At 43.8% G+C, this 18,165-nt stretch overlaps 1 protein-coding gene across 1 annotated transcript in view; it reads right to left on the reverse strand.

Moving 5' to 3' along the window:
• Positions 1-4,823: 4,823 nt before the first annotated feature.
• The window catches only part of LOC139160134 (carnitine O-acetyltransferase-like), a 76,010-nt gene continuing 62,668 nt past the window's right edge, over positions 4,824-18,165 (reverse strand). The window contains exons 9-14 of the mRNA XM_070737692.1: positions 17,860-17,979; positions 15,795-15,917; positions 14,392-14,527; positions 11,119-11,181; positions 9,659-9,796; positions 4,824-6,365 (exon numbers count right to left, since the gene is read on the reverse strand). Coding sequence (XP_070593793.1) covers positions 6,150-6,365; positions 9,659-9,796; positions 11,119-11,181; positions 14,392-14,527; positions 15,795-15,917; positions 17,860-17,979 — 796 coding nt within the window. The 3' untranslated portion in view covers positions 4,824-6,149. The remainder of the gene's footprint in view (positions 6,366-9,658; positions 9,797-11,118; positions 11,182-14,391; positions 14,528-15,794; positions 15,918-17,859; positions 17,980-18,165) is intronic.

Here is an 18,165-nt window from a genome sequence, read left to right on the forward strand (position 1 = left end):
TGAAAAACGCAAAAGAAAATGTCAGAACAGGACAGATGCCTTGGAAGACGTTGGACTGAGGGTCTGACTGAGCAGACAGCAGGAGTGCATACATTATTATTATTATTATTATTATTATTATTATTATTATTATTATAATACGGAGAGGGGCGGCATACAAATCTAATTAATAATAATAATAATAATAATAACACAGCAAACGAGATCACTATGCTGGATTTCGTATTTCATCACCAGTCAGCACCTAGGACTGTGTGATGTAGCGGCGAATTATGTTGTTGTTGTTGTTATTATTATTATTATTATTATTATTATTTAGATTTGTATGCCGCCCTTCTCCGAAAACTCGGGGTGGCTCACAGAATAAATATAGAAACAAAGCATACAAAACAAATCTAATACATTAAAAAATACAACTAAAAACCCTATATATTACTCAATGAGATAATCCAATCACACCATGCATCACATTTATTGGTCAGGGGGGGCAAGATCTAATTGCCCCAGGCCTGGCGACATAGGTGAGTATTAAGACTCTTGCGGAAAGTGAGGAGGGTGGGGGCAGTACGAATCTCTGGGGGGAGCTGACTCCACATGCCGCTTCCCCTCAAATATCTCTAGGTGTTGCCTATGGACTTCTATAATTATTATTTGTGGGGAGGAGAGGAAACATTTAATGTCATTTAAATCAGGGGTCTCCAAACTTGGCAACTTTAAGACTCGTGGACTTCAACTCCCAGAATTCTCCAGTCAGCATAGTTGACTGGAGAATTCTGGGAGTTGAAGTCCATGAGTCTTAAAGTTGCCAAGTTTGAAATCCTCTGATTTAAATTAATGTTGCCAAATTTCATGCAATTTCTTTGCTCTCATTGGAACCCTCTTTCGCCTTCAGACATAAATGCTCCAATCTTTCAGAATCTCAAAGCAGCAGGGCCAAATCAGAGAAAGCCACAATTTACCTCAGATACCAGACATGATGTTTTTATTGTAACCCAGTTCCTAATTGCCTTCCTATAAGAGTAGAATTACACTCTCATATCCCAGATAGCAGTAGCACTATAGTTACCCTCATTGTTCAGCGTATAAGACACCCCCCCTCACACACACACGCTAAAAGACAGTGAAAATTTGGGTGCATTTTACACACTGAATACAGCCATCCCCACCCTCTGGCCCTCACTCTTTGGCCTCTGCCTTTCAGCAATTTGCCTCCTTGCAGCAAACAGCCTGTTTCAGGTTCAGTTTCAGCATAGGCTGATTAGCACAAGCATCTGGTTGGATTGGCTTCCCGACCATCAGCTGTTTCATGCTGTATTGAGTCAGAGGCCAATTTTTTCCCCTTGTGCCAATCAGGCTGTGCTGAAACTGAAACAGGCCTTTTGCTGCAAGGAGGCAAATTGCTAGGAGGCAGAGGTAGATTTTTTTCTTGTTTTTCTCCTCCCAAAAGTTAGGTGCATCTTATACTTTGGAGCGTCTTATAGTCCAAAAATATAGTTTATACTGCTTCATAATGTTTTACAGTGGGGGTCCCCAACCCCAGGTCCATGGACTGGCATTAGGCCATGGCACGTCAGAAACTGGGCCATGCAAACAAGCTAAGCAGGAGACAGGCAGCACATGAAACCTTGTCCCCTCCAGTTCACGGGAAAACCTCTCACAAGGGAACCAATCCCTGGTGCCCAACAAGTTGGGGGACACTCCCTTACAGCCCTCTCTAAGCAGTTTGCAGAGTCAGCATATTGCCCCCAACAATCTGGGTCCTCATTTTATCCACCGTAGAAGGATGGAAGACTGAATCAATCTTGAGCTGGTCAGGATTGAACACCTGACAGCGGGCAGTGTTTGCCTGCAATACTGCATTTTAACCACCACAGCACTCCGGCTTTGTTGATGCTTCATGGGCATTTCTAATCAATTAGTCTAGATCTCAAACTGAAAATCAAGATCCCAATAAGAACCCCAAATTATTTATAAGGGAGGTGCCAGATAAAATATAAGAGGGAAAAAAGAGCACTTCAACATATGGAAAATGAAGATCGAATGGATGTGTTTGCTAGAAAAAGAGTCATTCTCTTTTCAGTTAAACATACTTCACAAAGTGGGGTACATTTATCCAATTTATGGTGACAAAACATAAACCATATTGCCCAATTGCAACAGGGACATTTGCAATTGTGCAATATGGACATAGCCACCCAGAGTCCTCCAGGAGCGAGGTGGTATATAAATCCAAATAATAAGAAATAATAAATATAAATTGACTTAAAGATTGCCATATGTAATCAAATACATGTGTATACAGTGATATCTCGTCTTACAAACGCCTCGTCATACAAACTTTTCGTGATACAAATCCGGTGTTTAAGATTTTTTTGCCTCTTCTTCCAAACTATTTTCACCTTACAAACCCAAGCCGCCACCACTGGGATGCCCCGCCTCCGGACTTCTGTTGCCAGCGAAGCGCCTGTTTTTGTACTGCTGGGATTCCCCTGAGGCTCCCCTCCATGGGAAACCCCACCTCCGGATTTCCGTGTTTTTGCGAAGCTGCAGGGGAATCTCAGCAGTGCAAAAACGGGTGCTTCGCTGGCAACGGAACTCCGGAGGTGGGGTTTCCCAGCGAGGGGAACCTCAGTGAAATTGCAGCATCACAAAAACACGGAAGTCTGGAGGTGGGGTTTTGAGGACTTCCGTGTTTTTGCAATGCTGCAATTTCGCTGAGGCTCCCCTCACTGGGAAACTCCACCTCCAGACTTCCGTTGCCAGTGAAGCACCCGTTTTTGCGCTGCTGGGATACCCCTGCTGGGATTCCCCTGCAGCATCACAAAAACACGGAAGTCCGGAGATAGGGTTTCCCATGGAGGGGAGCCTCAGGGGAATCCCAGCAGTGCAAAAACGGGCGCTTCGGCTGGCAAAAGGGGTGAGTTTTGGGCTTGCACGCATTAATTGCTTTTCCATTGATTCCTATGGGAAACATTGTTTTGTCTTACAAACTTTTCACCTTACAAACCTCATCCCGGAACCAATTAAGTTCGTAAGACAAGGTATCACTGTATTTGAAAATACTGAAGTTTTCCTCTCAAGGGAAATTTGATGAAATGACCAATGGTGATTGAAATGACATGAAGATCACTCAATGATATTTTTTTTGTATAATTATGATAGTCCTCAACTTACAGCAGTTCATTTAGTGTCTGTTTAAAGTCACTAAATGAATTGTTGTATGTTGAGGATTATCTGTGAGGGAACTTTAACCACTGCACCATCAGGAGTCTTTTACAGGTAGTCCTTGACTTACAAGAGTTCCTTTAGTAACCGTTCTAAGTTACAACGGCACTGAAAACAATGTCTTACGATCATGTTTCACCCTTATGACCATTGCAGCATCCCTGTGGTTACGTGATTTATAGTTGCATGCTTGACAACTGATTCATATTTATGAATATGAATCGGTTATGTTCTGTGATCATTTTTTTATGATTTCTGACAAGCAAAGACAACAGAATAGAATACAATGAATAGAATAGAGTCAACCTATTTTCCAAAGCACCCGAGGGTAGAACAAGAAGCAATAGGTGGAAACTAAATGAGGAGAGAAGTAACTTAGAACTAAGGCACCGGACCAGATTATCTCAGGGACCGCCTTCTGCTGCACGAATCCCAGCGACAAGTTAGGTCCCACAGAGTGGGCCTTCTCCGGGTCCCGTCAACTAAACAATGTCGTTTGGCGGGACCCAGGGGAAGAGCCTTCTCTGTGGCGGCCCCGGCCCTTTGGAACCAACTCCCCCCAGAGATTAGAATTGCCCCCACCCTCCTTGCCTTTCGTAAGCTTCTTAAAACCCACCTCTGCCGTCAGGCATGGGGGAACTGAGATATTCTTTCCCCCTAGGCCTTACAATTTACGCATAGTATGTTTGTATGTATGTTTGGTTTTATAATAAGGTTTTTTTTAGTTGTTTAGTATTGGATTGTTACATGCTGTTTTTTATCACTGTTGTTAGCTGCCCCGAGTCTGCGGAGAGGGGCGGCATACAAATCCAATAAATAATAATAAGGACAAATTTCCTGAGTTATAACAATTTATCAGTGGAACAGCTTGCCTCCAGAAGTTGTGAATGCTCCAACACTGGAAGTTTTTACGAAGATGTTGGATAACCATCTGTCTGCAGTAGTGTAGGGTTTCCTGCCTAAGGAGGGGGTTGGACTAGATCTCCAAGCTCCCTTCCAACTCTGTTGTTGTTGTTATATTAGTATTATTTTAAAAAGAGAATAGAATAGAATAAAATAATAGAGTTGGAAGGGACCTTGGAGGTCTTCTAGTCCAAACCGCTGCTTAGACAGGAAACCCTACACCACTTCAGACAAATCCAACATCATCTTTAAAAACTTCCAATGTTAGAGCATTCACAACTTCTGGAGGCAAGCCGTTCCCACTGATTAATTGTTCTAATTTCAGGAAACGGGGAAGCCAGATTCACTTAACAACCATGTTACTAATTTAACACAATGCAATTATTCACTTAACCGTGACAAGGAAAAAAAAATCATAAAATGGGGCAAAACTCACTTAACAAATTTCTCACTTAGCAACATCAATTCTGGGCTCAATTGTGGTCGTAAGTCAAGGACTGCCTGCATAGTTAGTTTTCGAAGATGTGACCATTCGTTCAGCGACTGTTTGAAGTTATGACGGTGCTGAAAGAAAAGGTTTAGGACCGGTCCCCAAACTCTGATAAGGTTTTCTGAGAAGCGGTTTTGGATATAACAAAGGGATAAGTTTAGGAAGCATTGAGTTAAGCAATCTTGGTAGGAAGAAGTTCACTCAATTCAGAGAGATCCCATTTTAATGAGTTTGCTAATGAGTGACAGCTGGAGTTTTCCTTCTTCAGTTTTCAATAATCAATCATACACACCCTTTTACCACCCATCATTAATATTTTTTTTACCAGCATTAAATCTGAAATAAAATTAAAATGTCCATGGAAATCTTTCTTCCTTGCAATCCTGAAGAGAAACTTGACAGACTTGGTCAATTTAAAAAAAAACAACAATAACAACACATTGACGGAATGGAAGATACCTCAAGACATTGTTCCTCAAGTCATCCCATTGTAATCCTGCAAAGTTTAAGACTCCCTTTTAGATACATATATAAGATTTTAACTTGTGATGTCTTTTATTTCTTTCACCAGACCTCATCCCAATGAAAGCCATTTCCTTTAAGGGTTGAGAGGCCGAGAAATCACTTCATCGTTTTAGAAGGTCATCCTACCATAAACATTTGAGAACTCCTGGGAAAAAGCAAGATTCCCCAAAATCGGGCCATAGCTCATTAGAAACTGGGCCACACAAGTGAGTGAATCTTCCATCTGCACATGCTCAGGAGCTACCCTGTTTTCCCAAAAATAAGACCCAACTGGAAAATAAGCCCTAGCATGATTTTTCAAGTTCCTTGTAATACAAGCCCTACCCCAAAATAAGCCCAAATTAAGATCAGCTGCCAGACGGATGCAATTAGTACCATATTTTCCCCAAAATAAGGCCTAACCAGAAAATAAACCCTAATGCATCTTTTGGAACAAAAAATAATATTTTTGTGGAAATACGGTAGGTAACTCGGAAAACTACACACACACCCATGGTACTAGTCCTGGGTGCCCCAAAAATTGAGGGCAACTAAAGTAAGGCACAATGAGAACATGAATCACAATCGTAGTTCACTATACTGTAAACGCCATTTTGGAATGGACCTGCAACTCAGTCAAAATTTGTTTTTGGTTTTAAATATTTCACTGATCTAAACAAGCAATTAACTCAGCACTTTTCCTGTGAGAAATATACATATATATATCTATGTATATATTTTAAATGTCTTTATTCTGGAAATAAATTAGGATCTGATCTTGCATTTTGAAGATGTATGTATATATTTATATAAAGACAGCCACTTCTCCACACATCCTTTTAAGGGCTAGCAAAGCACATTACGGATTAGGAGTGCTGAGGGATGCTACATCCCAAATTTTGGCCCAAAAGAAGGCAAGGGAGAGATTGGGGATTTCTCAACAACGATGGGTCATCTGTTGGCCTAAGCCTAACACTCAGTCACGTTGAAGCCTGAAGGAAAGTCAAAAAATATTTCTCAGAGTCTTTCAGGCTGGTGCTCTCCAAAGTTCCCCAAACAAGGCCCCCACATCAGCCAGGGCGTTCTGGATGTTTCCGGCTAAGTAAGTGGCATTGGTTTCCTCACAGCAGTTGAAGGCGGTGACGGCAAAATTAACATGGGTAGGCAAAGGGTTGTAGCAAACAGCGTAGCCGTCAGGCACAAGAGGCCCGTAACACATGATGCAGTCCGTGCGGGAAGCAACCTGAAAAGACAAAAGGGAAGTGGGATGAAAAAAACCCCATCTGAATACAGGTAGTTCTCTGACTTACGACCACAATTGAGCCCAACAATTTGTTGTTAAGTGAGACATTAATATTAAGTGAGTTTTGCCCCATTTTATCTATTTATCTAATCTATCTATCTATCTATCTATCTATCTATCTATCTATCTATCTATCTATCTATCTATCTATCTATCTATCTATCTATCTATCCTGCCTGTCTATCGTGGTTCAGCCTGAGGCAGATCAAAGACCAGCTGCGTCTCTGCTGGCTCCATGCCTGGAGGAGGATGACAGCAAAGAGGAGGGGTCTGGGCAGTCGGACGGGGGAGAGTACAGTCAGGAATGTGACGAGGAAGAACAGCATGGGAGCCCCGGGGAGGGGCTCTCCCCAGCCAGTAGCTTGGAGTCTTTGGAGTCATTAGGTGATGAAGCACAAGCTGCCATTAACATGCGACAGAGATGTCTAGATCAAAGGAAGGATCAATTGAAGAAATATTATCAGCATTGAATAAGGAACACCAGGGCTTGGGTGTGGTCCTCATTAGCAGGGAAGGGTTTATAAGGCAGGCAAACTCTTGAAGCCATGTGGAGTGTTATCACTTTGGAGTTGCTGTAACCTGCATTGTTTTCTCGGCGTTTTTGTTCCTGGCTCGTGGCCCAGCAGTCTTGAAGAACCGTGGGAGGTGTATGTCTGTTATCTACAGCCTCGTCTTGGCAGCAAGAATCCTATATTTATGTATGGACAATTGCCTTTGTGTATATATTTGGAGTTCCAGTGTTTTCCTGCTTTGTAAGGACATTTTCTGTTAGCTTCGTTTCTCTTTAACATTCTAAAACTGTATTTGAATTCTACCGGTGTGTGTGGCTTATCTTTTTGGGTTGGTCATAGCTTCCGGAGTGACCCAGACAGAACACTATCTATCTATCTATCTATCTATCTATCTATCTATCTATCTATCTATCTATCTATCTATCTATCTATCTATCTATCTCTATCTATCTATCTATCTATCTATCTATCTATCTATCTATCTATCTATCTATCTATCTATCTATCTATCTATCTATCTATCTATCGGATTTGTATGCCGCCCCTCTCTGCAGACTCGGGGCAGCTAACAACAGCAATAAAACAGCATATAATAATAATCCAATACTAAAACAGTTAAAAACCCTTATTATAAAACCAAACATACGTACAGACATACCATGCATAAAATTGTAAAGGCCTAGGGGGAAAGAGTATCTCAATTCCCCCATGCCTGGCGGCAGAGGTGGGTTTTAAGCAGCTTACGAAAGGCAAGGAGGGTGGGAGCAATTCTAATCTCTGGGGGGAGTTGGTTCCAGAGGGTCGGGGCCGCCAGAGAAGGCTCTTCCCCTGGGTCCTGCCAAACCACATTGTTTAGTCAACAGGACCCGGAGAAGACCCACTCTGTGGGACCTAACTGTTCGCTGGGATTCGTGCAGCAGAAGGTGGTCCCTGAGATAATCTGGTCTGGTGCCATGAAGGGCTTTATAGGTCATAACCAACACTTTGAATTGTGACCGGAAACTGATCAGCAACCAATGCAGACTGCGGAGTGTTGGTGTAACATGGGCATCTTTGGGAAAGCCCATGATTGCTCTCAACAACAACAATACGGTTGTTAAATGAATCTGGCTACCCCACTGACTTTGCTGAAGGTCAGAAGGTCCCAAAAGGTGATCACGATTGCAACTGTCTGTTGTGAGTGGTCCTCGACCAATTCTGGTAATGATAGATTTTGAGAAGGATGAGCCAGACCAATCTTGGTGAGCCAGTGATGTTGCCAGCTGATGCAGAGAAGTGAGAGTGAGGGAAAAATAGATCTGGATGAACCTGAAGAATCACCAGAGGTGGCAGATATGCCAATGACAGTAGGGTCTGACTTAGAGGAGGAAGAGTATGAGCCTTTGCTAGATGCCCACTTTAGAAGACTAAGAAAAAGACAAGAATACTTGTATGGGAAAAGGAAGTAGTTTATAGTTTGGTTACTCTAGGGAATTGTTTACAAATCTCTATAGGTATTTAAGGGTGGTGGATGGGAAATCTGGGGTGGGGTTTCAACATTTTGCAATGGAATCGGTTGATGTTTGAGGTTTCAGCCAGGTTACGCTAGCCAACTGTTATTTCCCTGGAGTAAAAATGTCTTTTGCCAAGGGTCACTATCTAAGACAGGGATTAGCTGTACAGAGAATATCATAACCTGAGTTTATTTATTGCATTTCTATGCCGCTCACTCCGAAATGGACTCTTAGTGGCTAACATAAATACAATACAAGTAAAAAAGCAGTAAAAAACCATCAATAAAATCACATATATCATAAAAAACTCACTATGCGTACTAACAATCAATCTTAATCCCAGGCCTGCTGGAAAAGACAGGTTTTGACGGCTTTCTGGAAGAACAGTAGGGAGGAGATAATGAGAATCTCTAGGGACAATTGATTCCATAGGGTCGGAGCCGCCACAGAGAAGGCTCTTCTCTGAGGTCCCACCAACCAATATTGTTTGGCGGATGGGATCTGGAGAAGGCCGATTCTGTAATACAGGAATACAGTGGTACCTCATGATACGAAGCCCTCGTCATACGAACTTTTCGAGATACGAACCCAGGGTTCGGAATTTTTTTGCCTCTTCTTACGAACTTTTTTCAACTTACGAACCTGCCGCAGCCGCTGGGATATCCCGCCTCCAGACTTTCGTTGCAAGCCAAGTGCCAGTTTTTGTGATCCTGGGATCCCCTGAGGCTCCCCTCCATGAGAAACCCCACCTCCTGGCTTCCTCAAAAATGCGATACTGTAGGGAAATCCCAGGAGGGGAATCCCAGGATCGCAAAAATGGGCAGAGTAGGGGGACAAAAACAGGAAGAAAAGACTCATGGAGCTCAAGGGAGGAGAAAGGTGTGGGGGAGATGAGCAGAGTGGGGTGGGGGGGACAAAAACGGGAGGCAAGGACTCCTGGAGCTCAAGAGAGGCTCTTTTCACCTTGCTTCGTTGGGACTCCCTCCCCCCACTCCGTTCCCCTCAGCTTTGTCTGGCCACCTCTTTTTTTTTTTTTAAGCCTTAATATTTTGGATTCTCCTAATGCGCTTGCACACATTATTGGCTTTTCCATTGATTGCTATGGGAAACACTGTTTCATCTTACGAACTTTTCACCTTACGAACCTTGTCCTGGAACCAATTAAGATCGTAAGACGAGGTATTACTGTATATCAAAGAAGTACAAATTTAGAGCTGTCTGTCTGTACCTGTCCTGTGGAGAGTTTCCAGTACGAAGCCAAGGTATAGGAAATATCCATAAAAAGCTCAGGCACGTGGAAGCCATCCGCTATGGCCTCCATTTTCAGTCCAAGCAAATGGCAGTCGATGCCTTGTCCATCCAGAGCCTGGAAAGATATCGCACAAAATCAGCTACCCCTAGAAGGCAGATTGAACTCATATATGCTCAGCAAACTGAATCTGAGTCTTTAAAGATTTGTGGATTTCAACTCCCAGAGTTCAACTCTCATGGCTGGCTGAGGAATCCTGGGGGTTGAAGTCCACAAGCCTTAAAAAGTTGTCAAGTTTGGAGCTCCCTGGTTTAGACCATGTCTATTAACAATCTGATGTTTTCCTACAGCATGTTCAGCCAAAGGGAAACAGGCAATTCGGATAATTTGATACCATCTTGATCCGGCCACTTCAGGATGAATGTTATTTTTAATGGGTTTTAGATTGTTTTATAGTGTTTTTATGTTATATGCCACCCAGAGTCTGGAAGGAATTGGGCGGCCTATAAGTATAAATCTCTGAATCCTACACGGGAAGAAACCCGAATATGCTAGGAACTTCATACCTGTACCCGTGAAAATCTACGAAAACATGTGATATATATATATTTATATTTATCACATGTTACATACAGAACATAGTTTGTTGGCTATGAATAAATTAACTGCCTTGTAATGGCCCTGGGTTGGGCCTAGAGGCAAAAAGGAGCTGGGACAGGTATGAAGGTCTTGGCATATTCGGGTTTCTTCCCATGTAGGATTCAGAGATTTCTGGTGACATTTCGACGAGGTCCCGCTCGTCATCAAGCTGGTACTTTAGTCCTTGTGTGTTCGCCCTAGCACAAGGACTATGTGTTTGCCCTAGCAAAATAAGCCCGCAAAATAAGCCCGAGTTAAGATCTTCAGCCAATGAGTACTGTATTTCTCTGAAAATAAGACCTAACCAGAAAATACAACCTAATCCATTTTTTGGAGCAAAAAATAATATATGACTTGGTCTTATTTTCGGGGAAACATGGTAACAGGGTAAAACTCAGAGGGAGAAATCTTACGTGTGAAGCCAACTTGTTTGGCTTCACATGTAAGCTGGTGGTGGCTGCAGGCTATTTCAGCCAACTGCTAATTGTAGTTCAGCAGTTCAAATCTCACCACCTGCTCAAGGTTGACCCAGTTTTTCATCTTTCCAAGGTGGGTAAAATGAGGACCCAGATTATTGGGGGCGATATGCTGATTCTGTAAAACCACTTAGGGTCGTAAAAGCACTATGAAGCGGTATATAAGTCTAATTGCTATTGCTATTTTTCTCAGCCATAAGAAGCCAGCAATGGCAAACCATTTTTGAAAATGTTGCCAAGGGAAACGTTGCCAACTTCAAAGTTGACTTGAAAGACATTAAAAATAAATATGCCTACCCCACACGCTTTAGGAGGATAATTTACCTGCTCTGTCAGGGTGCTGTGGAATTCAACTGCTTGTTTCAAGAGAGATAATCTTTCAGGGGCCTAGTGAAAAAAAAAGAGACATGGATTTAGATACCAGAAGAGTCCTGCAAGGCACAATTCAGATCATACACCATGAAGAACGTTCCAAGAACCCATTGAAAGTCTCACTACTAACATACAGGTTTTCTTCAATTTACGATCACAATTCAGCTGGACATTTCTGTCGGTAAGTGAGACATAACATGTGAAGTGCAATTTTAATGCAATTTTATTATGCAAATTATTATACTATTAACTGCAGTGAAAATCACTGCAGTTAATAAATTATAGGTAGTCCTCGACTTTCGATCACAATTGAGCCCCAAATTAAAGTTGTTCAGTGAGAAATTTGTTCAGAAACTCTCGGAGAAAGACCCTTCACTTTCATCCTATACCCGAACTACAGATATTCACCACTATTGCAAAACACCTAACTCAATTACTATCAATCTTTTTTGGAGGGAAAATTGAATACTGTTCTGGTTTCAGGCTAATTCAGATAATAATTGGAATAAATGATTGTCAGATGCATTATATTTGTAAAAACACGACAGCTTCTTTATTTTTCCTTCATCTTCCATTGATACATCTGCTCTGAGGCAGCACATTTTCTCCTTGTCTCCCTCTTTAGCAGTTAAGCAGATTATCTCAGTAGTAACATCAATACATTCCACAAGTCATTCTAAAATTCATGGGCTAATTAGCGCTAGCAAGGAGCCATAAAAATAGGTTATAAATCACACGATTCTTTGCTTACTTGCCGGAGCATGGCTGGGACGCATCCATTTTGGTATGACAAGATTGAACGGAATCAGCTTCTTCTTCCGTTCACAGCCGGATGTGAGGTAATTAATTAACTATTTCCTAACTCATCCTAAAATCTCTTCCCTGTAACTTGTTCTAATCATTTCTGAGGGCATTTGAAGTAGGGGTTAACCCAACTCCAATCATTCCCATTTGATTCATCTGACTCCATTTGTATGTCAGGACCGTCCTCCTCTCCATCACTAACATCACTCTCTATCTGTAAATGAGGCAAATCGGCCAATCCTAAATCGCCGTCACCTTCTGAATCCGAGCTGAAAAGGAGTACAGTGATCCCCCGATCATTGCGAGGGTTCCGTTCCAGGACCCCTAGCAATGATCGGGTTTTAGCGAAGTAGCGCTGCGGAAGTAAAAACACCATCTGCGCATGCGCAGATGGTGTTTTTACTTCCGCAGCGCTAGCGAGGAGCCGAAGATTGGGGGCCGCGCGGCTGTTTTAAAACGTCGCCGCCAGCATGGGGGGCTTGCCAGCACCCCCGGACCCCCAACCCGGGTTTGGGGGGCTGCTAGGAAGCCCCCCATGCCGGCGGCGACGTTTTAAAACAGCCGCGCGGCTTGCCAATTGAGTCCCGAAGACAAACGTCAAAGGCGAACTTCCGCGTTTGTCTTCGGGACTCATTGGGAAGCCGCGCGGCTGTTTTAAAACGTCGCCGCCGGCATGGGGGGCTTCCTAGCAGCCCCCCAAACCCGGGTTGGGGGTCCGGGGGGTGCTGGCAAGCCCCCCATGCCGGCAGCGACGTTTTAAAACAGCCGCGCGGCTTCCCAATGAGTCCCGAAGACAAATGCAAAAGTTCGCCTTTGACGTTTGTCTTCGGGACTCAGTTGGCAAGCCGCGCGGCTGTCTTAAAACGTCGCCGCCGGCATGGGGGGTTTCCTAGCAGCCCCCCAAACCCGGGTTGGGGGTCCGGGGGGTGCTGGCAAGCCCCCCATGCCAGCGGCGACGTTTTAAAACAGCCGCGCGGCCCCCAATCTTCGGCTCCTCGCTAGCGGGCAGGCAGGCGGCGGACTAGCCGTTCGCTGGCACCACTCGCTCGCGCTTCCCAGCTGAGTCCTGAAGCCAATTCGCTTCAGGACTCAGCTGGGAAGCGGCGAGAATGAACGGCGTGGGCGGGCGAAGGGCGGGCGGGCGCGCGGGCAGGCAGGCGGCGGACAAGCCGTTCGCTGGTGCCGCTCGCTCGCGCTTCCCAGCTGAGTCCTGAAGCCAATTCGCTTCAGGACTCAGCTGGGAAGCGGCGAGAATGAACGGCGTGGGCGGGCGAAGGGCGGGTGAGTGGCAGCGAGGAGTTTGCGTGGGCGGTGGGGAAACTCCTCGCTGATGCCAGCCGCTCGCCCTCCCGCCAGCAAGAGGGGGAAGACCTAGGGAAGCCGCCCAGCAGCTGATCTGCTCGGCGCCATCTACGCATGCGTGCCCATAGAAAAAAGGGTGCGCATGCGCAGATGGTGTTTTTACTTCCGGGTTGCAAAATCGCCATATAGCCATTTCGCAATGATCGGGATTGCAATACCCGGGGGATCACTGTATACTATATATTCTGGTCACAATTCAAAGTGTTGGTTATGACCTATAAAGCCCTTCATGGCACCGGACCAGATTATCTCCGGGACCGCCTTCTGCTGCACGAATCCCAGCGACCAGTTAGGTCCCACAGAGTGGGCCTTCTCCGGGTCCCGTCAACTAAACAATGTCGTTTGGCGGGACCCAGGGGAAGAGCCTTCTCTGTGGCGGCTCCGGCCCTTTGGAACCAACTCCTCCCAGAGATTAGAATTGCCCCCACCCTCCTTGCCTTTTGTAAGCTTCTTAAAACCCACCTCTGCCATCAGGCATGGGGGAACTGAGATATTCTTTCCCCCTAGGCCTTATAATTTACGCATGGTATGTTTGGTTTTATAATAAAGGGTTTCTTAGTTATTTAGTATTGGATTGTTACATGCTGTTTTTTATCACTGTTGTTAGCCGTCCCGAGTCTGCGGAGAGGGGCGGCATACAAATCCTATCAATCAATTAATCAATCAATCAATCAATCAATCAATCAATATTGCTGAAATCCCGCCCACCTGCTGGTCATTTTTTGGCCTCTGCATGTCCCATTTTTGTGCCTTTTTCAGACATTGGGGGGGCTGTTTTTGAGGCTTTTTCAGGCTGTTTTTCCTGAAAAAAAATCCTAAGCTATAAAACCCCCTCAAAAATGGGTTGGAAAAAATCCAATAAATAAATAAATAAATAAAATAAATACACAACAAATACTGGCCAAGAGAAATGTGTGCGAAGCTCAAGCTCTTTCTCTCTCATCATGTCTACTTCAAGATCCAGGGGGAGATGGGGACTTGAGGAAATGGGTTGTGTCACCGCAGCCTTAATTTAAAAAAAAAAATTTAAAAAAGACCAGAGCCGGAAAGCTTGAATACCTGGCACTTCTCATCATCCATTGCCTGGGCGAAGGCCAGCACAGCCGAGGTAGCAGAGCGTATGATTTCTGATCGGCCCTGATGGAAGCGACGAAGCGAGGCTGTCTCTGCGGTGGGACACAATTGCCCGTGTGCTCTAGATGGAGGGGGGAAGATCAGTTGTAATACAGGTTTGGAATTTTGCCTCCTTTGTGGACAAAGGAGATTCCCCCCATCTTCCACTGAAAAGATTCTGTAAGGACTTGCCTCTCCTGCCCCTCTCAAGAAAGCAGAACTCTTGAAACAGGCAGCATTTCAAAAGGAACTTTTATGGGGAGATAGTCAGGGGCAGACCCCAATTCTGCTGCTACTGGTGTATTGAACTGTATTCAAAACATTTACATAGCTGCCCATATTTCAACCAATCAAAAAGTTCACACCGTCTTCAAAAGTGTTGTATTTTAAGAGGGTAAGGTGCCCCTTAATTTGGGGGGAGGAAAATGGGTAGGGGGGCTGCCTACCAGGTATTCATCTGGCTAGCATCCTTAGTCTGGTCAGCTTTAGCACATTATTTTAATCCCCTGGTTAAGGCTTTAAAAAAAACACCTGTTCGGAGCGAGTAGCAATTTTAAAAAGCCTGCAAGTATTTAGAGCTGGAAAAAGCATTCTTCGGAGAGAGTAGCAATGAAAAAGCCAGCTGGAAAGCAATGAAAAAACTTGCAAGCGGGCAAGGTTGTTACCACCTCATTAGGGCTGGGGGAAAGCTTCGGAAAAAGCTACATTCAGAGTATAAGATGCACCCAAATTTTCAGCCTTTTTTTAAGAGGAAAAAGGTGTGTCTTATACAGTGATACCTTGTCTTAGGAACTTAATTGGTTCCAGGACGAGGTTCGTAATGTGAAAAGTTCGTAAGACGAAACAATGTTTCCCATAGGAATCAAAGTGATTAATGCGTGCAAGCCAAAAATTCACCCCTTTTGCCAGCCGAAACGCCCGTTTTTGCGCTGCTGGGATTCCCCTGAGGCTCCCCTCCATGGGAAACCCCACCTCCAGATTTTGCGATGCTGCAGGGGAATCCCACCAGCGCGAAAACAGGCACTTCGGCTGGCAACGGAAGTCCGGAGGCGGGGCATCCCAGTGGCGGCGGTGGGTTTGTAAGGTGAAAATAGTTCGGAAGAAGAGGCAAAGAAATCTTAAACCCTGGGTTCGTATCTCAAAAAGTTCGTATGACGAGTGGTTCGTAAGACGAGGTATCACTGTATTCCAAAATATAAGGTAGTCGTGCACACAAAACCACTTTAGTCGCACCCCCTGAAGGTCCATCTCCAGGCACCCGAGATTGGGAATTCCTGTTTCAGATTCTGGATCCTACCCTCATCCTCCCAATTCTTCAATCCATCCTTCGATTTCACCTGCCGGCTCACCTGTAATGTGCCAGCTGCAGCACTACCTGCATGACTGAGTCAGGCCTCAAGTTCTGGCTTTTAAGAAACTCCTTCCCAAAGCCATCATAGGTGAAACAACGGATGTCCAGGTCACTGATGAGGCTGAGAGAGAGAAACGAGAGAGAGAGAGAGACTCAGAGCTCTGATGCTGGGTCGGATGTAGAGAAACGATTCTCTCCTGCAAACCCTTGATGGGATATCTATGGCAGCCTCTCCGGGGGCCCACCCTGCTCCCCGCCTCATAGACATTTTACATTTAGCAATAGCAATAAGACTTATATACCGCTTCATAGCGCTTTTACAACCCTCTCTACAGCGGTTTACAGAATCAGAATCTGGTGGGGTTGTAAGTCGAGGACTTAACAGGAAGCATAAAACCCACCTCTGCCGCCAGGCATGGGGGAACTGAGACATCTCCCCTGGGCCTATACAGTTTATGCATGGTATGTTTGTGTGTATGTTTCTTTTTAATAAGGGGTTCTTAGTGACTTTTAATTATTAGATTTGTTATATATTGTGTTATTATTGTTGTGAGCCGCCACGAGTCTACGGAGAGGGGCAGCATACAAATCAGATTAATAATAATAATAATAATAATAATAATAATAATAATAATAATAATAATAATAGCAGGTTAATTATGGGAGGGAAAACCTATCTATATGATCGATAAGATGCTTTAATGGTGCATAATCAATCCAGAGTTTAAAAAAACTACGTAGTCCTCAATGTATGGCCACAATTGAGGCTAACATTTCCATTGCTGTGAAATATTTGTTAAGTGAATTTTTCTGACCTTTCATTATCACAATTGTTAAGTAAACCACTGCAGCTGTTATGTACAGTCATAAGTATGAAAAAGAGTCACTTTTTTTTCAATGGAGTTGTAACCCTGAATAGTCACCAAATGAACTAGCATTTAGACTTTATAGCATTTTACAGGGGAAGAGCCTTCTCTGTGGTGGCCCCGACCCTCTGGAACCAGCTCCCCCACCCTCCTTGCCTTTCGTAAACTCCTTAAAACCCACCTCTGCCATCAGGCATGGGGGAATTGAGGCATCTCCCCCAGGGCCTATACAGTTTATGCGTGGTATGTTTGTGTGTATGTTTTTGCTTTTTAAGGGGTTTTTAGTGACTTTTAAATTATTAGATTTGTTATACATTGTTTTATTGCTGTTGTGAGCCGCCCTGAGTCTACGGAGAGGGCATACAAATCTAATAAGTAAGTAAGTAAGTAAGTAAGTAAGTAAGTAAGTAAGTAAGTAAGTTAGTTAGTTAGTTAGTTAGTTCTGATCTCCGGGGGGAACCAGCTCCCCCTGGAGATCAGAACTGCCCCCACCCTCCTTGCCTTTCGTAAAGTTCTTAAGACCCATCTCTGCCATCAGGCATGGGGGAACTGAGACATCTCCCCCAGGCCTATACAGTTTATACATGGTATGTTTGTGTGTATGCTTGCTTTTAATAATGGGGGGTTTAGTGTTTTTTAAATTATTAGATTTGTTCTTACATTGTCTTTGTTATTGTTGTGAGCCGCCCCAAGTCTATGGAGAGGGGCGGCATACAAATCTAATAAATAATAATAATAATAATAATAATAATAATAATAATAATAATAATAATAATTAGATTTGTTGTACATTGTTCTATTGTTGTTGTGAGCCACCCCGAGTCTGCGGAGAGGGGTGGCATACAAATCTAATTAATAATAATAATAATAATAATAATAATAATAATAATAATAATAATAAAGTAAGTAAGTAAGTAAGTAAGTAAGTAAGTAAGTAAGTAAGTAAGTAAGTAAGTAAGTAAGTAAGTAAGTAAGTAAGTAAGTAAGTAAGTAAATAAGCGGTTTACAGAATCAGCCTATTGCTCCCAACAATCTGGGTCCTCATTTTATCCACCTCAGAAGGATGGAAGGCTGAGTCAACCTGTACAACCTTACAACTCTTGTAAGTCAAGACTACTGGTGTTATCCACCCCTTCAGTGGGGCTGACAAGGTGCACTACCAAAACAGCAAACCCCCCCCCCCCCCCGCTTACTCACACATCCAGGTTCTGCTTTGCACGCTCAAGGTCACGTTTGACTTCCGGAGTGATGGAAAAATAAAGTTTCTGGGGTATCTGCAGAGGGATCATTGGGCTGCGGGTCATGACTGGATCTTTGCTGAGGGAAAAGAAAGAGAAAAGATGCATCACGTTTAAATCTTTTGAATGTTTCTATTTTTAATAATGACTTTTTATATTTTTCTAAGTTTTTAGATAGGGGCTGCTTTTGCTGACTGTCACACAATACCCAAAGTCGCTTCTTGTGAGATGGGCAGCCGTATACCCTATACTGTACTTCAGACTT

This window comes from Erythrolamprus reginae, chromosome 2 (assembly GCF_031021105.1).
Source record: "Erythrolamprus reginae isolate rEryReg1 chromosome 2, rEryReg1.hap1, whole genome shotgun sequence".
In the NCBI taxonomy this organism is placed as follows: domain Eukaryota; kingdom Metazoa; phylum Chordata; class Lepidosauria; order Squamata; family Dipsadidae; genus Erythrolamprus; species Erythrolamprus reginae.